The 23,920-nt window shown below is 41.9% G+C and overlaps 1 protein-coding gene across 4 annotated transcripts in view; it reads left to right on the top strand.

Moving 5' to 3' along the window:
• The window catches only part of CADM1 (cell adhesion molecule 1), a 207,446-nt gene that overhangs the window by 147,073 nt on the left and 36,453 nt on the right, over positions 1–23,920 (top strand). For all 4 annotated transcript variants that reach the window (XM_064524167.1, XM_064524168.1, XM_064524170.1 and 1 more), the window contains exons 4-7: positions 1,918–2,055; positions 3,926–4,081; positions 16,985–17,084; positions 20,059–20,231. In XM_064524167.1, coding sequence (XP_064380237.1) covers positions 1,918–2,055; positions 3,926–4,081; positions 16,985–17,084; positions 20,059–20,231 — 567 coding nt within the window. The remainder of the gene's footprint in view (positions 1–1,917; positions 2,056–3,925; positions 4,082–16,984; positions 17,085–20,058; positions 20,232–23,920) is intronic.

Here is a 23,920-nt window from a genome sequence, read left to right as displayed (position 1 = left end):
ACTGATGCAGTTGGGGGGGGGGTTATTTATTTTAACATGAATTGTATTTCAGAATCCAGGGAAAAGTCTGTTTTCTTGTTTTGTACTTCAGTTCCTTGTTAGAAAAGATTTGGAGCATGGCCAGCGTGTGCCTGCCTCTGCCTGACCCTAATAAAGGAGTGTTTTTTCTTCACCTTCATCACATACTTGAGCAAAACCTTAGTTTGCAGAGCAGGCAATAAAAATAGATGTCTATTATCAGAAGTCTAGGGAGGGGAGTGTCTGTCTTCTCCAGCTTTTGTACTTAGCTGTAGGGTACTGAGAAGCCAAGGATGGCATGTCTTGTCTTCCATAGTGTTGACTCCCTAATTAGGAGAAAAAATGGGGGGAAAGGGGGTAATTTTCAGTGTCAGTATATCATCAGTCCTACTAGGAATCCATTTTTCATCAAAGATCTCTTAGTCATTAATCGGACTTCTTTTTTTTTTTTCAGTAATAGGAAGGAGTGGGTTTGCTAGCCTGCTTCTAATGATACACAGTTAGGAGAGCAGAGTTTTGAGACATCCTTTTTCGTAGCTGGTGTTAGAAAAGAGCTTGCTAAACCCTATCATGTTTTTCTTCTGTAATAGTGTTCTCTTTCCCCCGCCTCCTTTCCCTATGTATTTTAATGTCTGCAGTGACACTATATGTAGATTTATTCATGCTTAATTGGAACATGTGAAAATCTCAAATATGAGGTCTGTTCTGTTCTTTTTAGAGAAAAGCCACAAGTGACTAATTAGTCCATTTGATCATCTGGATGGTATTTATACTTATTTGTTCTTCATTAGCTAAAAAACATGTTAGTCACATTTGAACTATATGGTTGCTTAATCATATTGATCAGAACAAAAAAGTTAAGTTTCCTTTGTAAGTTTTAGGTTTCCTCTGCAAGTGCAACTCCCTGCTTTATAAACTGTTCACTTTTTCTCTATTTTTTTTGCCTCACTACCTACTGGTGCTTTCATGTTTTTAAAAAAATAATTTAAAAAAAAATCTAGTTTGTCATAATTTTTAAGCTTGTTCATCATGTCTCTGGGTTGTGCTTTAATAGTGGTTATCCCCCCTGAAGCTCTAGGCTAGTTCTCAATATTATTGGATTATTTTTCATTGAAGATTATAGTCTTCTAGCTTTGCGGTTTTCAAGAATCTTGCTCTACAGAGGATCCTTTTCTGGGGAGAATGGCAAATTACCCTCCTAAAGTAACTTCCACGTGATGCGAGGATCTGTCAGTGCATGTAAAGTTGCCTCTGTCCTCTCCGGGACGGTTTTGTGTTTACTTTGTCGTCTGTGTTGAGGGGAGAGGCAGTGGTGTTTGAAAGGTGATGGCATTGCACTGTGGTCTTGTGCCCAGCGGCTTTTCTTTGAGTCTTGAATGAGCTTGATGTTTGCTGGCCTGCTTCCACTCCTTACGGCTGAGGCTCGAAACTGAACAGCACGGGGGGAAAATTGCCTTCCGAGAGCTAGAACCGCGGGTAAGTAATGTGCTTCGAAATGTCAGCTTTTGTTCCTCTTCTCCCTGTCAAAAGGAGCCAAGAAATGTGTAGGGAGTCAAACTGTATTTTTAAATAGCAGCATACGCAACCGAATAGCATTGAATTGTAAGACTTTGGCTTGGAATGGTGCCTACCTGGGAGAGCAAACAAATTTAACAACTTGATAAGTAATAGTTTGTGAAATTGCTGTTATGATTAGGTGGAGAGTAAGAGTGCTTATGGTTATTATGAAACTACCTGTTAAAGGATTTGATCAATTGAAAGATCAAATAAATGCTGGTGGCTAGTTTTCTGTAGTGTATTTTATGGACTTTCCAGAAGTTCTTGTCCTGTGTTAGTGGTCAAAAAATGACTGACTTGTTTTTTCAAGTGTGTGTTGTATTATCTTTTTTTTCCTTTTAGTCCCACCACGCAATTTGGTGATTGATATCCAGAAAGAAATTGCCGTTGAGGGAGAAGAGATTGAGCTGAACTGCACTGCCATGGCCAGCAGACCAGCCACCACGATCAGATGGTTCAAAGGAAACAAGGAGCTAACCGGTATAGATGTATCCTCTCTGTCCTTTTTCAGATAGCTGAAATGGTATATGCAGTATTGTATGTTTGTCCTCCATTGCCACTTGGAAGAAGAAAAAAAAAAAAGTGGAGTAAGCTGCTTTAAAGCCCAGCTCAGGAACAAAAGAGCATGTGGGCAGCCATAAATGACAACTTCCTTTAACACAGAAGGGCTAAACTGCATTTTATCCTCTATCTGCCTGCCATACTTGAGTTCAGGGTTCTGGATTTTTTTCTGTAATTGCAGGTGACCTTGAGGAGCCCTAAAGCTGCACAGAGAATTTATTTCTGCAGTTGTTTATGTAGCTTTCTACCCTGTTTTAGATATGGGTAAGATCTGCTTTTTGAGCTGTAAAGATTTTCAGTTCACCTTTACATCTAGATATTTTGCTTATAGGGCATTTTTTACATGCCCATCTTGTAGGAATATTCAACTGAACATCTTCCACTCTCTTAGGCCTGGTTGCTCATAGTATTTGTACATACAAGTCACACTTGTTTGCATGTGACGTGCTGTTAGTTTAACTCTGCACGTAGATGTGAGCTTGGTTCGCAACATCTTTGTGCTTTACTCAGTCTGGGACAGTAAAGGGCTTTATACAGAAGTGAGACTCATAACTTCAAATCTAAACCCCTGCAAGGGCAAAATAAAATCCCCCATTTGCATACAGCATCTGAAGGCATCCGAGTTCGAGGAGACATGCTGATAAAGATGGAATGCAAAACGTGCTGCCACTGGTCGTGGTGTCCCACGGACTTCCAGCACCTGTTGCCATCTAAATGTTGTGCAGATCTTCAAATGATCTCTTCCTTGGCTTCCTTTTCCATTCTGGAGGGCAGCAGGGCAGTAGTATTTGACCCTTCATGCTTGACCTGTCTGGCTTCTTGATTGAGTTTTCTTGCGTTGGCAATTGAATTCCAACTTTCCTATATCTTTGAAGACTGCTGAGCTGAATAGTAGCTTCTTGAAATACCACTTTACCCTGCTGATTCTTTGGATTTTTTTCTTTGTTTTTTTGTTTTGTTTTGTTTTGTTTTTTTAGCAGAAGCGGGGATACTGAAATACTTGGTTATTTTCTTTATGTTGTGTCCATTGCAAATAGAGTGAATGCGTAGCATCTGATCAGAAAGTCTTTCTTCTAAATTTAAAGGGGTTTTTTTTCAGCCGCCTGCATGTTTTACTTTAATATATTACGTGAAAATATTTCTGTTCGAAAGACCTCTGTTTCAAGTTACTCTTGACATTTTGACTGTATGATCCGAATTCTCAAAAAGCCCCAGAGGAGCGTATTTGAAAACAAAGTGGAGAGGCACTGTCAGCAAGTGTTCACTGAGTTCAGTGAAAACTATCTCTTTTCTGGCCATGTGCGTGTGTTAACGCCATCTTTCAGGCGGCGAGTCCTGAACTGTGCTTTGTTCCAGCCTCCACTGATATGCCCTGCATAGACCTTCAAGAGGAGTACTGCTGAAACACTTCAGCCTATCAATAATACTTTTAATTAAGCTAAACTGGTTTAATCACTTTTCTAGCTAATTGTTGATTGGAGGGTGGGAGGGCATTTGTGGCTCCATTGATTTAAGAGTTTGGGGATTTGGGGATGGTGTAATCGGTTAATTAATCATTGCGGTAATGTAGTGTAGATTTTAATTGGAAAGAGCTTCATGGAGAGACGCGTGTTACTACTTACCCACATACCTCCCTCTCATAACCTTTAGTGGCTGTAGAAAGGGGAAATTGGATATTGAAGGCGGATGTGTTCCCTGGGTGCAGAAACAATAAGGTGAAAGTATCCAGGAGATACAGACGTACCTTCCCATGGCCACTTTGTTTTTCTTTCTCTTATCTCCCTACCAGGCAAATCCGAAGTGGAGCAGTGGTCTGACATGTACACGGTGACCAGTCAGCTTTTGCTGAAAGTAGGACGGGAGGATGATGGGGTCCCTGTCATCTGTTTGGTGGATCACCCTGCTGTCAAGGACTTGCAGACACAGCGTTACCTAGAAGTCATGTGTGAGTAGCAGAACTTTTAATTTTTCGGATGTATGAAGTCACACACTTGAAGTGTTCAGAAACCGTTATTTATATGATTACAGTGTAGATAGAGTATCTTGTTTAAAAAACAAGATGGATAAAGCCATGACTTTTCCCAGCCATTTTGCAACAAAGCAAATGCATGCTTTTGTTCTCTTAAGGAATAACTTTCTGTACCTAGAATTTGTACCAGTTTGTTCCTGGCTGGGTTTTATAGTTGTCAGAACAGATTAAATCCTGGGTAATTTTCTTTTAGCGATGTACATATCTTTCTGAAAAATGTAGCTGTACTACCACAGCAAAGCAACTGGCCACTATATTGCAAGCTTACTGGCAAAAACTTGCCACTGTGAAAAAGAAACACTTGTTTTATGCTTTGCGAGCATACAGCACCTACTGTTTTTCTGAATTAGAGCAACGTGAATTATGTGGAATCCATGGTAATACCCCGGATTACAGCCAACTATTTTTTTGCTGTAATGAGTCCTAACCTGTTCAGGGTTAGCACAAGGTAACGTATCTCATTTTGTTTAGAAACTGCTCTCCTGTACAGGGTGTTAACAGCGTTCATGAGCAGGTACCTGAAAATACCTGTGGTCCCAAATGCAGACATGCCCGACTTCCATCTCGATGGAGCTCAGGGAGCTGTCGTACACGCTCAGTCGGAAAATGGCTTCCAAAATCAAGCAGTTGTGACAATGTGGCTTTGGTGCCTCGGAAGAGTAGGGGTGCTAGAGTGCTTGTTTGTGCAGGTTCACCTCAACTGTGTATTCAGGGGGAGGGGAGGTTATCTTAATTTATTTCATCTTTGTTATGCAGTTTCATTACGAACATCTTGGTTACGATTCTCGTATCTCTGAAACTAGCATAATGTTCCTGTAATGAGGAAAACAGAAATGATCAGATACTACCTAAATTGGCAGATACTAGATTTCTTGTGACTGTGCTAATGTGTAATTCATTTATGCAAACTTAATGTCCATTAACATTTCTTGTAGAGCTCCATTAGCTTTAATAATACATTAGCACCTTTGTGAGGCTTGATCAAATACTTAACGGGGGAAAAATATCCCATCTCTGATTATGTGGAGAAATTGAAATCTTGCAGGTTTTCTTATACTTGTTTGTAAGGGGGTCAGATTATTTTAAGGATTCCTGTTAGAAATCCCACTGAAATCCTGGGTTTTTTGATGTGATGGGGAGGGTGAGTGTTTTAGGAAAATAATTTACCATGTGCATTTAGGAGTTTTCTGTATTTTTGTATGGAATAGGAAAGAAATCCCTTCTTGATTGCTTTCCTTTCTGGCCTTTACACATAAAGGGTTCCACACGTAACGAAGGCAAAGTACATGTAAACCGCAGTTGTCTGGATGTCCTGTGGGACATGCACAGCCTTCAGACAATGCATTGTAGGCTTATCTGTTGCAAGATTTTCTACACTTACCACTAATTTTAGTGTTCCCTTTGGTTGTTCTGTGGAGCTCATTGCATTTGATTGTTGGAATGCAGTTAATGAAGAAGCTCCTTGTAAAGGAAAGGGAATAAATACAAAAAGGTCTTTCTGGTTTGTTTGTTTTTATGCTCTGGTCTGAATTGAACTCTGAGCTTGTTAAAAGTAATCATTTTTTATAGATATACACACTCACTCACTCACTCTTATATCTGTATCAGGTAACAGCCTCCTTGCTCACATTCCAGCAGGATAGTTTTAGTCCAGGTAGTTATAAAATGAGCTATCACTTGGTCTTTTTTCCTCCCTGTTATTGCTGTTCTCAGCTCACGCTGAATCTCTGTCATGCCTCGGTCCCTGCTTGACTTTTGGCACCAGCAGCAGAGGTCTGTCTTGGTTTCATTAGCGATAGGGAGAAGCTTGTACCTCAGAATAGGTTTTATTTTCATTTGCATGTCAATAGCCAAAGGGAATCATCACATGGACGCGTATTGTAGTCGGTAGCAACCTGCCATCTTTCTGGAGTGGATGTTGTAGAAGCACAGGAGCGTCTAGCTGTTTCCAAATCCTCAATCTAGTTTCATTTCTATTTTTAATGAGCTTTTGGAAACAGTATCAATAGACAAGTGTGTGCATGCCTGGAAAGAACAAAGAGGATCCGGACTATCCAGCAGAATCCTTCTAAGGGGCTTCCCCAGAAGCAGTGTCCAGAACTGGAATTTTGTCTGTATAAAATCTACAGAAAAGAAGCCAGTATGTTTTGATGGTTGGAGCAAAACATGGAGTCTGCTAGTCCTCAGAGTCGTTACTGGGAACCCTGGGAGCATTGCTGATGGTGTAGCGAGGAAGGATGAAGGTGTGCTGCGTTTCCCTTCCACATCCTATAAGATGCTTTTTCATCTGAGCTATAGGGAACTGCATACCTTTTCCTGAGGTAAATCTTGAAACTTTTTCACTTGGAAATGAGCTGCATTCTGTACTGAGGTAGATCTGACTCATAGCATTTCCTTGGGACAATGAATCTAGAGATGCAGCGATCACATACGTTCTCCTTCAGGCATCAGTTTTCCGATTCCTAGAATGAGGTTAATGCTAAATCTCTCAGAGACCTAAGAACGTGGCAACTTGACCCATGTTAGTCCAGTTAGTTCTTTCAGTGGGCAGCAGCAGAGCGTAAGAAGAAGAACACACAGTGACTGATAACCTTGCAGCTCCCAGCAATTAGTGGCTCCAGGACTTCAAACACCGGAGAGTGTGTCGAGACACGTGCGTTTAATACTCGCTGTTGGACCTGACCTCAAGGTAGAAGAGGCAGTTAAGAAGCAAACTGTTACCCTAGGAGCTTCTGCTTCAAGCTGATGACTGCAGCTCAGTTCTTTGCCTGATTTTTGACAGAGGTTACCAATAAGGAGATCATGAGCATTTGGAAAACCTGCTTGTCTTCACTGACTGGCATCTAGATCAGAGCTTCTGCTGACATAGACCTGGACTCCTGGGAAACTTATACTCTGAAAATCAGGCCTGATTGATATGCTTGCAATAGCTTTTTTAGATGCGGGATTTGCAATTAGAGCAGAAAAGTCCTTCAAACTGCTGTTTGTGCACTTAGGCTTACTGTTTGGTTACCTTCCCGGTGCATGAAATGCCGAATCTCCAAAGAAGCAGCGATTAGCATTCAGTGATCATGCTGTGTAAGTGCATGTGGTTTTAGTTGCTCTTGCTGCAGCCACAGAGAGGCAAAACTCAAGATCAGTTATCTGTGTGGTGTTTGTTTAAGTGTCTGCTGTAGCAGTCTCTCGTCTTAAGTTTTCCGCATTTGCACCAAGGGCACAGCAGATTCACCTCTTTGGAGCATCAGCAGGGCATAGTAAAATATTTTCTCAGCTTATGTTGTATTTCTCTGTGCATGACACATCCAACTCAAGCATGAAATGCGTTGGGGAAGGGCAGAAGGATGATGGATGGAGCCTTCTAAGTTAATGAGGTATTTTTTGTCTGACAATTTCAGAATATGGAGACGTTTTGCAAGATGTAGTTCAAAAGTTAAAAAACAAAAACAAGGCAAAACAAAAACACCACCACACACAAAAATATAGTGTAGTTTGCAAAGTGGGGAGGGGAGGAAGGTGGTGTTTGTCATTACAGGAAATTATTGAAAATGCAACCTGCAAAAGAGAACAGACAGAGTGAACTTGCAGCGTGTGCCCTTGGGAGGAAGATGCTCTTGAAATGGAAGAGGCATTTTCACAGGTTATTCTCCCACACACTTTGGTCATTTTCCAAGAAAAAACATACTTACGTTATTCCCCACATGGTTCTTAGCAGCCACAGTGATGACTTTTGTAGCATACCCCTGAAAAAGAAACCAAACCTTACGTTATCCAGCATGCGCAGTGCAAATTCCAGGCGCTGAAGGGTGAGCGCGCCTGGGGGGGAGGCTGTCAGTAGCACTAGATTGCAGAGAAGAGGTGGATGTTTCCTCCTCCAAAAGTTTCTTTACTCTCCCTGCAAAATGTTTACCTTTTCTCTTTTAAAACTATTTTGGTAAAGCTAGGTGTGTCAAATGTCTCTTGGTAAATTAGGACCATAAGTGTCCTGGAAAATCTAAAGCATTTCTACTTCAACTTCCTTAAGTGCTTTTGGAGATGTTACTTAAAATATACATTTTACTGAAATGTTTTCATCTGCTTAAAAAAGCTGTAGAAATTGAAGTCTGCAGAGTGACCTACTTCATTTTAAAAACAATTAATTTGAACATTTTCTTGTGTGTTATAGTTCAAAGAAAATTGCAGACTTCAGGGTGGTTTTTAAGTTTCTCAGTCACTTCAAGAACATACTTCTAAACGGCTGCTGGCCTTACCACCTTGGGCTGTGGTTGTTCTGGATTTCCTAAACTAGGAAGAGGGAAGCAGTTAACAGTCGTGAAGGGGACAGGTGGAATAACTGCAGATGCTCTTCACAGACAGAAAGTGTGGGGTTTGTTGTAATGTTTAATCTTTCAGCACCCGTGTACCCCATGCACGTGCCGTGCTGAGCCCTGTATCGCCTTAGCCAAGTTTTAATAAGGTAGTTGCTTGTTGTGCTAAATTAATTTGTTTTATTGTTTCCTTGTTTTCTCCCTGATTATTTCCAAACATCTCCTCAAGTGCTGGGGCTGTAAAACCTTTAAGGACAAGCACAATCTTTTGCTGTTAAGTGAGAGTTAAGAATGGATCTCCTCCTTTTATGCGTACAGGGGTTCTTCAAAGGGCAAAATAATAGAGCTATTGCTCTTCCATAAAAAATACTTCCATAAAAAATACTCTTAACTCATTACTATATCATAGACCTAAACTCTGAAAATAACCGGAGAGTTCACATGGATCTGAACAATGCATATACTGATGCATAATTTTTCTCAAATTATGTACGAGTGCTAATTTTCAGAGTTCTACAGTTCAGAACTTGGGAAAAGAATGTTTTGCTGTAGTCAGCAGAACTACGAGTAAGACTTGTTCTTGCTGAGTATTTATTCGTCCTACTCAGAGTAAGCTATTTATTGCATATAAAGTGTGGCACAGTCTGGCCCTTTGTGAAGCTTTGAGATAAATGCTTCCATATGAGTGTAAGGTGTGTTATTAAAAAGAAATCTCTGTGAAGAAGCATCCTGTAATATGAATTAAAATCTCCTGGTAATGCTTTTTATAAGCAAACAGAGTTTGACAAATGGTGCCGTGTACTCACAGTAACAATAACACTTTCATGCTTGATTAATAGCCACCCCAGTGAATATATAACCCTGTGCAATGGATGGACACAATATGTTGCATGGTATTGGTGTGAAAATATCTGTTCATTCTGGCTGGAGTTGCTTTCTCTTCGTGATTCAGATCATTCAAGAGGGATGGAAGAGCAGTATGTTGAGTGTAATTTTAGAAAGGAAATGAAGCAACAAAATGCATTAAAATATCATTAAGGAATTGAATGGAACTAGATATTCTCAGAGACAGTTAAGTTCAGTCTTTTGGTACTTTTTTCTTATCCTATTATGTGATACTGGAAATGAAAGTGTGGAAGTCTTGATTTGGCATTTTGTCTTTTTTGGTTTTGTTCTTTGTTTTGGGGGTTTTTTAGGTTCTAATTAATTACACATTCATTTTTATGTCTACATGTATACTTCTAAAATACGCACTCGTAGAACCTGTTAAGGCTCTGTTCTCATGGCAGGAGAATTCTTTGTACCCAATTATGTTAAAAAGTGTCCATATAGGTATGCTGTCATATCTTCAGTTATCTTTATATTTCTGTTGAGTACAAATACTAATTGCATAGTATGCGATGAAGTGATTAACATCAATGTAATTTATCATCTGGAGATTTCTGAAAATGAATAAATGAGTTGTTTTCTTCAGCGAGGTGTTGACCCTTTCAGAAACTTTCATTTAAGGCTTTTTTCTTCTTTTTGTAAATATGAAAAGCACCACAATCAGCCAAGTGTTCAGTTATTTGATTTTCTGGGGCATTAGCCACTCTTGTTTGTGACGTTTCCCAGTTGGGTGCTTGTTTGCAAGCTCATTAATAAGGTTTTCTCAAAGGAATGTTGTTGGGAATGAAGAGCATGCAGTAAGGGCTGGCCTATAGCTTTAGCATGCATCGTGGCGGTAGCGTGCAGTTAAATATTCAAAACGTGATACCTGTCTGTTCTCCTCCCTGTGACTGAGCACGAAGTGTTGCTTTAGTGTATATGGCCCTCAGAAAACAGGTAACCAGCCATCTGTTTTGTATGCGCCTGTGGTTTTGGTGGTTTACTCGTCTTACGTTGTGGATGGCTGTGACTGGTGGCAACTGGACGTCCCAGGGTTGTGGAGCTTCCCGTCTGAGGAGGTGCTCCTCACGTGGAAGGCAGCTTCCCACCCACGATCACAGCGGAAATGCAGGGCAGGGCTGACAGAACATCACGTTCGTGGCTGAACGGGCATCATTGCGTAAAAAAGAGTACAGTAAATGGCAGGTGAGTGTCTTGACTTTGACTTCTTTCAGTTGCGTTACTATTACAATGTAAATGTTTACATTCTGTTATTTGAGGGTGATTTTTGCAAAGTCGTGTTTGAGGTCGGTGAGGCTCTTCCAGGCAAATTGCGAACTGCCAGTCATGTCCTTAATTGTTATTTTAAACATGAGATCTATTTATTTAATAGGTTTCTTCAGCTGAAAATCAGTAATGCTGTCCTTGTAAAACCTGAGGAGAAAATACTAGAGTGTCAGGTCTCTGCTGTCTCTGATGCAGACTTCATTTCCTGATAAGCGAGCCTGCTTGATTTTAGGATAAAGGTGACAGTTGTATAATAACCTGTGTATAAATGTTAACTTTTCTGACTTTTTTAATAGTCAAAAATATATCCCTTTTGAACTTTCTGCAGCACGTAAGTGTGATAAGGTACAGAAACTGCCAGAAGTCCAAATTTTTTGAAAAGTTTATCACTGTTACTTATTGAAGCAAAAAGCATGCTAGTTTGGGTCGTAGAACAAGAGGGATGCGGATCCGTGTAGAAGTTTGTGCCTGCCTGAAGAAGGATGTATAAAGTGTATCCTGGCTGATATTGAAGCTAAAATCAACTAAAGTGGGCAAAAACTCTTGTTGACCTGGAAATACCTTCTCCTGGGTATACCATCTGCTGTAATTTTTGCAGAGATGCACACTAGAAATTAATACAGTAATTATAAAATGGATTTTAAAGCTTGGATTCAGTGGCTAATTTGACGAAACTGGCAAGAGCTGTCAGCGGGATCGCTGGGTGACTCCGTTTTGCCGTGGTCTCCGCTGGCACGCGGTCTGGCGGCACGGGCCGGGCTAGCCGCACGCTGCCGGGCCTGGTCCGGGCTGTGCTCTGACCGCGGAGGGGCGACCGGGTCGGCCTGGCTCGTTACTGTTGGTGCTGGCAAAGGTTAGGAGTCAGCTGAGTTGCAGAAAAGCTTCTGGCCACTTGAAGAACTGCTTCACAGAATGTTTTTACTGTGACTTTTCCAGTGCAATTTTTGTGTTCAAAGTGGACCGATTGCTGCAGTGGCGTCCGGTGTATAAACCGTACCATTTACGCTGAGATGGCTGGAGTGCGATGATTCAGTGCTGACACGATTGGCATGGCCCCAAAGAGCACGTACTGTACCTGGAGTGTAATGCAGGGGTTTTTGCTGCAGCTTGTAGTTCTTGTGGATGGTGAAATTACTGGATGCAGCCACAGGATTAAACTTACTGAGCACATTTTCCTTGTTATGCATATGCTGATATTATTTCAGAGGAGAGACATGAGGGCAAGAACACGACCACACTTTCACCTGCCCTCTTGTGTTTACGAAGAAAAATGGCCTTGTATTTAAAATACGCAGTCATATTTCCAAATATTAGTCATGTTTAGTGTGTGTTAACATCCTTATTGGCTGCATTATCTGAGAATTCAGCCGTGGAGTCATCCCCACTGAAAAGGTGTCTGCGCTGGGGGAGGAGGAGTGTGCCCAAGCTGGGAATATACGAGCGGTGAGAACGAAAGCCGTCCTGCTGCCGGCTGCATAGTGCTTGTTCTGTGCAGAGAGGGGAGTGTACGTGCAGTCACATCTCGTGCTGGGACGCATCACGAAATAAGGCTTACGAAACCAACCAGTGATGCTCTTTGAGATGATGAGCTTGCCTGTCTTTGAGATCATAGGTTTGTCTGAAAGTAAATGGACAGAAATAGTAGGCTCAGGCTTTAGTAAGACACTGAACTCAATATAACATGATGTCTTGATTGATTGATTAATAAGATATAAGCATTATCAATAGAGCACATGTTTAAATGGATTAAGAAGTCACTAACTGGCAGATCTCAGTCGTTGTTAGGGACTAATCAGCAATTCATGGTGTTTCGAGAGTGAATGCGCTGGCCTGGGTGCTTCTAACCCACAGCATTTTAAAGCTATTAAGAGTGTTTAAGTGTGGCCTATATCCCTTATTCACAGAAGTGGGATTGCATCCTGGAAAACAGTATTTAAAATGCTGTGGGGACAAAAAGCCCAGCGTAAGTTTTCACTGGGAAATGGGCATAAAAGAGCCAGTGCTGCCTTGCACGTATGAACCGAGCAGCTGAAGTTAGGTGTTGATTTTTTTTTTTTTTTCTCTCCCTGTGGTGTTCATTCACAGCATCATGGTACATAGACTTTAAAGGATGCTGGCAAAGTGGTGAAGAATGACAAAAAAGACTTGATGGCCATGGAAGACCATACAGGAAGAGATTTGGCAAGCTTAGTCCAAACCTATCCTACTGAAAATAAGACTGAGAAGTGACTTGTTCACGGGGTAGCAGGACAGCTGTGGGGAGAAGAGCATGCTCAGTACAGAAGGGGTCTGTAATCTAGCAGTGTAAGGCATAATGGAAATCTATGGCCAAAAGTTTAATTGAATGAGATCAAAAGGAAAAGATGATGCATCTTAAACGTTTAATTGCAGCAAACTTAAGGGAGGTAGTGGGTTCTCTCTCTCCCAGCATCATGTTAAGATAGGATGTCCTATTTGTGCCTTAGTTGGTCACGGACAGTTAAGCTTAATATGGAGCCTGGCTGAAATACAGGGCCTTTGGCGTTGTCAGCCTGATGGAATAATATCACAATATAAGGACACGGTATATTTGTTACTAGGTAATATGGCAGATGAGTAGTGATCTAGCAGGCTCTAGCTTCTCCCCCTTAAACTTTTAAAAGGTACAGATGTCTTCTGATCTCTTGCGAGGGTGAGGGGGACGGAATCTGTTTCTCGGCGCTTGCTGTTCAGAACAGGCGCTGTCGAAGGAGAAGCGCTGCTGTGGCTGTCTGCCAAAATGGTGCTGCCGACGCTGCTCTCGAGGGACACCTGAAGCTCCAGGTCCGGCCAAGGGAGGAAGGCTCTCCCGATGGAGCGCGTAGCCCCCGGCGTGGTGCCAAAATCACGAGGGGAGACGTGCTGGCCAGCGGGGGACAGGTTTAACGCTTCAGCGCGGTGCGTCAGCCAGCGGTCTCTTTAGCATCTCAGTTGCTTGGGAAAGTAAAGTATAGGTTGTGAGGCTGAGAGGGGGAGAAGGAGTGTTTTTCATTTTCCAGCTGACTTGGAGCCGGCGGAAGGCTGCGAGAGGTCGGCTCGCGTACACTGTAATTGGCCAACGGGGCAAAGAGCAGCCTCTGCTATCAGCTCTTTAAAGGCTGCTTTTCATGTCTTTTATGGGCACGCGATATGTGTGTTCTAGAAGAAATCTCATCAAATGCAGAATGATTTTGTAATAAGTTTTTCAAATTGGTTGCTGCTACAGAGTAACCTTTAGACTACTGGTATTTAACCTTGTATATCACTCTTAGCATTTGAATGAATTTAGCTTAATAAAGGTGCCTTATTAAATTACTAGGCCTTTTTTTTAAAGCCACTAGAAATAAGCATACTAGGAAATAGCTTTAGGTTGTTAGATCTAATTGGCTGCCAGTGGAGTTTATTGTGGCCCGGATGCCTAGGTCCGAGTGTTTATTTTTATGTAGCAATCCAGCAGTATGATATTACAAAGTTCCACTTCGAGTGGTTCAGGCTGTTGGAAGGCACGTGGTAGCGAAAACTCTGCTGCTGCTTGCCATGTGCCCTCAAATGCCGTCTGAGATGGTAATTGCCCCAGAATATACTACCACAGATGTTACTGAAACGTGGCTTTTTTAGTAAAGTGGTTAATAGGTGGCAAACTGTTACTGCAGACCTCGAAAAGCGCCCTAATGGTTTACCAGTGTAGGTTTGCTGAGTGTCAGGAGTGCGTACAGGATCAGAGCTCAGCGTCCCACAACGCTCAGCATTGTGCAAACGTTTACTGAGAGTCTAATCTCAAGAAAACAGACCAACTTGGAGGCAGGATGCTCGCTAGTGGAAGTAGGGCTAAAGATTACTTTAGCTTACTTAAATATGCATCCTTTAAAAGAAAAAAATCCCCCAAACCCAAAAAACATTGCCAAAGCAAGTGAAATTGTTGTTTTTCAGGATGAGTTATTGTGTGCTACAAGCCTCATTAAAACCTTAGTTCTCCTGAGTGCCCAGCCATCCTTCTGAATCCTTCAGAATCGTGAAGCACTTCCTATTTTCCGAAGTGCCTGCGGTAATTACTCACATGCTGGTGATCCTGCTTAGAGGAGACGTTTGCTGTGATGACTCTGGGAATGTGCTTGTCATTGCAAGCGCATGTATGTTGTACTGATAAAATCTGGCTTTATATCGTATGTGACATCTCTGCAGTTTCAAACTGAAATGGTATAGGATTCACTTTGCTTCCTTCATTTCTTCAATGGAGACTGTGGAGGTAGAAAGCTGAAATGGAAAGCCTCCTCTGATGTCATTTTGGGGAAGCTTGCTTTGCACTTCGTTCTCAGCACAAGAAGCCTTTGGTGTATTCCTATTCATTTGCATAAGTAATTGACAGCTGGTAAACAGCTCATTAGAAATACTAAAATTTGTCTGATGAAAACAGGATTGGAGCGACAGAAGAGGCAAGCTGCAGAAGATCTTGTGCATATCTGAGTTTCTCAGCATGGTACGCTAACAAGGTAGTCTTCACGTTCCCATGTAAATTGGGCTGGAAAGGCTTCTGCTCCTTCCACAGCACACGGTATAATAGCATCCATGTTTCTGGCATGGACTCTTAGTTACTGATGGAAAGCAAATAATAAATAGTGAGCAGATGGCCAAGGGGAAAAAAATAGTGAATGAGAATGGTAAGCATGAGCACAGCATGCAAAATCTTGGTTCTGGTTTACTTGCTGCACAACATTTGGGTTACGTTGTCTTCCTGCGTGTCCGTGCTGCGAAGCGCTCGCGCCCAGACCCCAGCGCTGCAGGCCAGGCGCGGTACGGCGTTTCGGCGCGACTTTTTGCCTTCCCGTGCGCTCTCGCGTGCGTTTGTGCCGCGGCCCCCTCGGGCCGGGGGGCGGCTCTGCGACGGGCGCCCCTTCGGCCTGCCCGCGCGGAGCTGCCGGTACCCGCTGCGGCGGCAGAGCCCGGCTTTGGCCAGGCCCAGGCCCAGGCCTGCGTTTTGCGGCGTGTTCAAGGGCGCGTTTGGGTATCTCAGCCCTCCTGTGACCGTTTTTCTCTAAGCACGTCGGGAGTATCCCGGTTACTTCCACATGCTTCTTTAGCATATTCGAAGCATTAAGCGCTAGGAGGGAGGTCAGTTTGGGTTTTCAAGCACCCGAAAGTCTCATTTTTCCAGTAGAATATGACTCAGAAACGTAACGCACACACTTGTAACCTGGTAATTCGTATGTGGCTGCCATTTTTTTAAGCCTGAAGACATGAAGCTGTGAGCAGCATCTGTAATGGAGATTAGTTTGTAAAATGTGTTTGTGGTACAGGCATCTCAGGAGAGGATTTACTAGTGTAGCTTATTCCATTACTGAAAATTATGAGAGTTTAAATTGGTTAAAGCCTAACATGGATTTTTTTTCTAATCTCTATTATTCCATAGGAAGCATGTTAATGAGTTAAACACAGTTCTTAAAATGCAACAAGCCAATAGTTTTGCTAGCAGTTACTCTCAAAGGAAATGGAAACATTTAAATTCTCTCAACCTTTATGCATACTGATTTTCTTGCCTTCCTTTATTCCTTACAGTTGAGTAAGTTCCTGAAAAATATATATGGCTTAATAGCATTTGTAGCATTGAATTGATTTTTGCGTTGATAACATTTTAGCTACGGCTTAGATTGCATTTTTAATCTGGGTTTCAGTTGTAGGAGGTAATAAATTTTTTATTTGTGGACTCTTTTTTTTGGGGGGGGGGGGGTATGTTGTTGTTTTGGGTTGTTCCCCACAACCTCTCCTGCTTCCCTGCAGGGGCTAAAAATGTTTCTGAGCTGGCTCCCTAACTATATAAATGCTTTAATTCTATGTTTATTTTAGGATTTAGAGGAGATTCATTTGGGCTAACGAAAATCTTCCATTGTTTAGACAAAAGTAGCAGTGTCTGTGATTTCCTTCTGTGTTTCTAACAAATGGCTCTTGTAAAGCCCAACATATATTAATATGCTTGGGCATAAAGTATTGTCCTACAGTAATATATGATACATGATAAAACATATCAATTCTGAGCACCACAAATATCTCTGGTTTCACCTCAGCATGAAGGCAAATGAGTTCCTTTTAGCTTGAGTGAGTTCAGAGATAAACTCTAGTGCAGCGAAATGCATTTCCCAGGAAACAGTGGTGCTTCAGTTGGAGTATGAATCTCCTAATCTGTTTCACATTTTGCTCTTACTAATCAGTTTAGTTTGAAGAAAATACCAAGTTCACTTACCGATTAAATGAATAGCATAGAAGGGGCAGAGAGGAAAGCAACGCTGGTGACTGACTTCTGGTTTTGGGTGCATACAAATCTGATTCTGTTTGACAAGATAATTTATGAAATACTGTTTTTGTCATGCAGATAAGCCTCAAGTGCGGGTTTCTCAGAATTACCCAGTGCAAGGTCTGACGAGAGAAGGGGAGCCACTTGAACTGACATGTGCAGCTTTTGGAAAACCACAGTAAGTCTGAAACTTCCGAAGGATGGGACAGGTGGTCCAGCAGTGACTGGGTCCCGCTACAGAAGCGTGCGGATACTTTTTGGCCTCTTTGCTATTGCAGAAATTTCATATGCCATTCTCTGCTGAGAAGACAATGTAAGAGTATGAGAAAGAATATGAAGAGAAGGAGTTTCTGCACCTGGGCCTAAGCTACAGTATTAAGACATCTAGTTTGAACTGCATTTGGCATGACATAAATAATGGCTGAGAAGCTGCTACTTTTAAAGCTCTGAGGAGAGCTTTACACACAGCATTGCTGTCAGCAAGCCCACTAGTGCAGAAGGGAAAGACTAGTATGGGTGCCACGCAACTGTGCATCTCTTCCCCCAGGGAATGGCTTAGCTGGCAATTAATCTGCAAAAGCAAGGTCAGTGGCCTGCATACTCAGTCCTAATAAAGTACGAGTATGCAGACGTCAGAATGGCACCAAAGAATTGAACACGTGTAAAAGCGGAATGGATCTGTAAGGTAAGGCAGTCTGTCTTTCAGCTTGTATTGACTGTATGATTCTTTCTTCTCTTTGGTGTTTGTTTTGTTGTTGTTTTTTTTTTAATGAAATGCAAGTTTTATTCTTTCTCCTCCTCTTGTCCTGCCCTTGAGGCTTTCTAAAATAGTTTAATAAATTGATGTATCAGGAAAAATCCTGACAAGGGAGGTTAGATTTTCCTCTGCATTTTCATTGTTTTTCTTGTCTGAGTTTTGTTGACTTTCTTAAAGACTTCCTTTTTCCATTTGGATTTATGGCTGTCAAGTATTTACCTCCTATCCTTTTTTATTTTCATCATGTTCATAAGATTTCTGCAAACATCCCTGAAAACTGTCACTCTCTCCTTGGTAGTGTGCCCAGAACTGAAGAGTTACTGCAGGTGTAGTCTGCACTTGAAGTCATTGAGTTTGACAGTTCTGCTTCTGGGGGCAGTGACAGGAAGGGTAGATGCAGCTCAGAAGTGAGGCGGCTTGTGATACTGTCATCTGCCACTGTAGTGTCCTACCTCAGCTAAATTACTTTGTTTATTACTGCTTCCCAACTTCTTCTGTTCAGCATGTGGGTGATTCCTTCCCCGTACGTTAGAGACCTGTACATCCCCTGCTGAATTCCAGTTTAGTATCTGTTCCCTGTTCAGAATCTGTCAAAGCCTCTTTGCATTTCTCTCCTCTCGCAGGTAGCCGCAGTTCCTCCCATTTGTATCATGTGGGAATTTAACAAATAGGCTTCTTCGCTCTCCCCCCGCCCTCCCCTGGCTGTGAATAAGACATATACATGTTAAATAAGACAGACACCTCTCCCAGGCAGTACGCTGCTTACTGCTGTGGTGATGCTGGTGGTGTGCTAGGAATATGCTTATGTAGTTCACTTCACCTGTGTCTCAAAACCTGAGCAAATACACAGTAAAATAATGGACTGCGTTTAGTTCTACTCCTTATGACAAACAGATTTTATGAAATCCTTTACAGAGGTTTAAGATTCACAGGGATGACTCTGGAGTGAAAATCATGCTCTGCAAAATTTTGCAACACAAACATTGTGGCAAAAAGCTCAGAGAAAAATGAAAGACCAGAAAGTAGACATTTCTATTTTGGTAATAATACAGATATTTTCACCCTCTAAGATTACACAAAAAATCAAAACTATGACAAAAGTGGGAAGATACTGGAATTGTCACTTTTAGAACATCCAGCGTGAGACACGTCTTTGAAAAAAGGGCCGCTCTGCAGCAAACAGCGTCTGAAAGCTTGGGACTCTGAAATCACTAATAGTTTTTTGAGAACCTTTGCCAGGAGCATCAAAACCTTTCTACCAGTATTGAGGTTAAAGCAAAATTCCAATTCTCATCTCTAGCGTTCTCGTCACACGGCAGTGGCCCGCGCATTAACAGCACGTTGCGCGGCCGTGCGCGAGGAGGGCGAGCAACGCTCCTTTCACGGAGGAGGAGAGTTGCGGGATAGCGCACCAAGCCCTTGCCCCAAACAAGATGTCAGCCTTGCGGCAAGCAGCTGATAGCAGGTGCTTTTATTTCGTAACAGTACTCTGCTGTTTGGACCCTCCGAGAAGCCCGAACCATTTTGATACCTTCAGCCGCCACATTAGCTCCCAGCAAAAAATGGCTTGCAGGCTCCATCCTTGGAGCTAGGCAGTTTGAAGACTGTGTTACTGCATAAACCCCTCCCATCTCCAGCCTTTGAAGAGCTCGGCGTTGAGCCATCCTCAAAGGTGTGGTCTCTCTCTTACTGGCGAAGGCTGTCTCAGGAGTAGCTGATTTGTCCTTACTGCTGTTCAGAGACCTAAAAACAAAGCCAAACAACCCCCCCAGCGGTTGTTTTCTTTACTAGCTCTAACAAAACATGCTAATTTCATTCCCTAAATCATGTGAACATGATACTCATTTTGGTTCCATTAGCAAAAGGATGCAGGACATGGGCTGCCAATTGGAAAAACATAATGGGGAGAGAAGAAAGGTGTTCCTGTTTCCTTGCAGCTAAAATGTTAATAATAAGCAGCACAGTCAAAACTGAGGTAAAAGGCCCATCATGTCGCTTTGTGAAATGGTTCAAACTTGATAAAAATGTACTTGTTCTGTTGCACGTTGTCCAGATCTGCACTCAGAGCACCGGGTGGATGCACGGTTAGCCCATAGACCTTAAAGATTCCAGGTTTACTGATTAAGTAAATGATTAACCACTAATGAACTTTCTTCCTGCTTGTATTAGTGTTTTCAGAAAGCTTAAGGTCTGGATACAGTTTCCAGTTGGGTTAAAATGCATTTAAATTCAGGAAGCCCAACAGCATCTGGGCTTGAGTAGTACAAAAGTATGTGTTATTTCTTTACAGTTTTTCTTGGTTTGGGCTTTCTGTCTGTGGATGAACTATTGAAGATGCCATCTTTACCGTAGGAAAATAGTAATGTGACTGTTTCTTTTTCTCCCTCCTCTGTAGGCCTACGGACATGAGGTGGTTAAGAGTAGATGATGAGATGCCTCAACACGTTGTAGTGTCTGGTTCAAACCTTCTCATTAGTAACCTAAACAAAACAGATAATGGTACATACCGCTGTGAGGCTTCAAACGCGGTGGGGAAATCACATGCGGATTACATGCTGTTTGTATACGGTACGTGAGAAAAACCACCGTTCTTCTAGACTCATTTACACATAATTGCTACATACCGCGCTCTAAAAGCTTTTAAAGAAGTTACCATTTTGCTTAACGCAAGAATTTCAGACAGCACCCAACACATCTACATTATACTGGGAGGGGGCAGGGGCTGGAAAATCATTTCCTTTGCTTCTGTAACTCTTGGTGTCTTGCATCAGGTGCAGAACCTATCTTAGTGTCCAGTAAGTTCTTTCTCTCATGCTGTCGTTGTGGGCTGACCATGACAGTCGTAAAATGTCAGCTGAAGCATACGGAAAGATCAGAACAGAGGCATGGGGAGAACTTTGAAGTTCTGCAGTCTAACAGTCTTTATAGGACTTCTCCAGTAGTTCATTTTCCTTTGTGTTTCATCTGATCCCTTTTTCAGTATCTGCAGCAATGGTATGGGTTTGTTTTTTCAGGTCTTTTATTAGCAAGTTAAATTACTGAAGAATCAGCCGGCATACTCAGATAATTACAAACCAGTAAATAAACTGGAGGAATGAGATGTCTTAAGCCTATCTTTGGCTGCTGAGCAGACACTAAAACACGTCTCGGCATCTTTTTAAGTGCTATTAAGTACCTACTTTAATTCTTCAGTTCCTCTGCATTATTTCACCATCACTTTAAACCTTGTTGTGCTTCTGTCACAGAGGTCTTGCATATAATGAAGATTCAGTAGGCACTTGAAGAGTGATCCCCCAGTTTAATTATGAATAATTCCCTTGGGCTACGTATTTAAAAACTTATCCGTTAGCAGCCTTGCTTATCCATTAGGGTGGTTACTGTGTGGCTGTGCTAAGCTTGTGGTGGGTATTGCCTGTTATTCCGATGGGACAGTAACTTGCTTTGGTTTGAGATTCATTTCATGCAACAGCCCCTTGGAGCTCTGCAGTCCAAATTCTCTTGTGCTCGCACGGATTCAGATAAATAATTGAGAACCTAACATCTTGCTCGCTTATCCAAATGCCACTAATGCATGACCAATTTTAGGCCCAGTTTTGGAAACTTGCCCAAAGACCAAAACTAACATCAAAATTGTAATTTCAAGCTGAAAGTGAACTTGTATACTGCATCATTTGAGCAGTTTTCTAGTGTCGGTAGCACCAAAAGACTGCAGTTTGTGTGATGAAATACAAGATGTACTTTTATGATGGAATAGTTCATATGCTCATGGTATAAAAAAAATAATAATTTATAGAAGTGTTTAAAGAAACAGCTAATGTTGTGGAGAAACTGTAAAGAACTTAGAGCGTATAGGAAACAAATGACCACGTGAGATTAGAACTATAGCAAGCTGCTGGAGTAGAGCAGTTGTAGAGGAGTTGGGTTTTTTTTAATTCCTTGCCTAGTTTTACTTGCCTATTTTGTTTCAAGGGAATGCTAAATTACACCTCACCAATGTTAAATGAACTGACCTTAGTCCAGTTTGCATAAGGCTTGGGAACAACCATTGTAAAGGATCTGGCTGAAATGTGTCTGTTCCTGCAGACACTGGTGACTCAGTGGGCCCTGGGGACAGAACTCCATTCTGACCTTTAAAGGTGGTCTGAATAAACTGTTTCAAGCTCACATTAACTCACATGCTTGTTAATTCTGCATTTGTGATGTGGACAAGAACTAGACTATGCAGAAATTAAACAGCACTTCTCCCCTTTAGGATTAAATTCACAGGAGAACACTTGAGACAGTATTATTTTAAAGGTAATGCAAATTCCCAAGGCGTGTTAACCTGTGGACTCTACTGCAGGCATCTGACAGTTTGGCATGTAGGAGGCCTTTTCATGGTCTGTCAGGAAGTCATGGTCAAATAATTGTTAGACATCCCATTGCGTCTTACTTCTGCAAGATTGGGGGTGTCCCACTCTGTCCCAGCACTCTGGACACCATAAAGACTGCTTTAACCCTGAATTTAAGACCCAAATTCAGAGATGTTGGCCTAGTGGAAGTGGTTGGGCTGTGGTTAGCATCTTGAAGCACTTGGATACAGAGTCTAACCCAAGTTGTCTGAAGGAAAGTAAACATCACTCTGTGTGGAAACGAGCTGACAAACTCGCTCCGCTTGTCAATGGGAAGCATTTACTTCTCTATCTTTACCAAGTGTGGCACCTCTCCCCAGCAGAGGACAAGGCATGTTGTGTAGGCAGTGCAGTCTGTATCCTTGCCAAAATGTCTCCATAGCAATAGTGTGAAAATTAATGGGAGGATGTGCCTAGGTGCTCACCCTCTGCCGAGTTCACAGATAGGACTACTACTTATCAGTTGTCAGTGCAGTACTCTCCACCCATATCAAAGTAATTTTGGCAGTGGGTGGGGTGGAATTACGTATATGGCCTCTCAACACCTGAGGTGTTGCGATGGAGTAACGGTAACTGCAGCAGAGCTTTGGGGTCTGGTACCTCTCCGTGAGGAGTACGGTTGACAAGCCTCCACGTAAAACTAGTGCATCTGCAGTTAAATGGTATTAAGCACAAAGGATTTCCAGCGGCCAGGGCTTGCAAAATAGCTGCTGCTGATCTGTGCTCAGCACACCTTCCTCTGTTGCACACATGGTATAAGAATGTCTAATCACATTGACAGAAACTGAAAACATGTTTATTTTTAAAACTCATTTCACGCTTTTCCTCCCGGGGGAGCAGGCAGACGCGCATTCTGGAAACTTCTAGCACAGTTAGCACACAGTCATTTTTTGCCATTACGAACATGCAGTCTGCTGCATAGCATTTTCCCCTAGCACAGTTTGGAAGTGAGCTGAGTTTCCACCATGCCAGTGGACGCAGGCAAGGACAGGGTCTTTCTTCCTGCACTTAAGTTGTTTGGTTGTCCACTGCTAGTAGGAAGACCCTGCAGTATCTTGTCAGCCTAGCCCTGGGCCAGAAAAGTAACTAAGAAGTTCTCTTGTAAATACAGAGACTGAGATATTTCGAATGTAGAAAGCCGAAGCGGCGCTCTTCATGAATGACCCCTTTCTTGTAGTTGCCTTCACGGTGAAGCAAACTCCAAGGTAATGTTTCTTAACTTTCGGGAAGCTGCATCGAGCACAAAGGTGCAGCAGGTAATTCAAGTTCAGATGTATTAATTAGGGAATCTGAGAGCTCACTTGGAGATAAAAGAGAAGCAGATGGGTTAGTGATGAAAAGTTGACATACTTTAGAGGAAATTTAAAATCAAAAGCCTAAGAACTGTTTCATGCTCTATTATTGCAGAATGAATCCTTAGTTCAAAGTCTTCCTGACTACTTAACGCATTCAGTTTGATCATTTGGGCATTGATATATATGTTTTCTTTTACATCTTCTCATATCTACCTTCTTCTGCTCAGTAGTTTTGATAAGGATGTGTCCCTGCGCATAACAAAAATCCTATAAAGAGAGTGGTAGTGTTTATCAGTTTTAATAGGTCAAGTCTTCTGTAGAAATAGTTACTAGTTACAAAGAAATATCTCAGTATCTGTGTTTTACGGTAAGGATGCTGTATTAACAAAAGCAACCGTGTTAAAATTGTCAGAAAAATATTGGCTTTTTTTATAAAAAGATCATGGTGAAATTTTCCATGCCTTGAAATTGATATTTAGTAATGACATTCTCATTTCTTTTTATTTATTACTGTCTTAGAAGTAGCTTTTAACATCCTGCTGACGTGTATTCATTGAGGAAGAATAGCGTA

The sequence above is a fragment of the Dromaius novaehollandiae genome, chromosome 21, assembly GCF_036370855.1.
Source record: "Dromaius novaehollandiae isolate bDroNov1 chromosome 21, bDroNov1.hap1, whole genome shotgun sequence".
In the NCBI taxonomy this organism is placed as follows: Eukaryota; Metazoa; Chordata; class Aves; order Casuariiformes; family Dromaiidae; genus Dromaius; species Dromaius novaehollandiae.
This window is presented reverse-complemented; position numbering and strand designations above follow the sequence as displayed.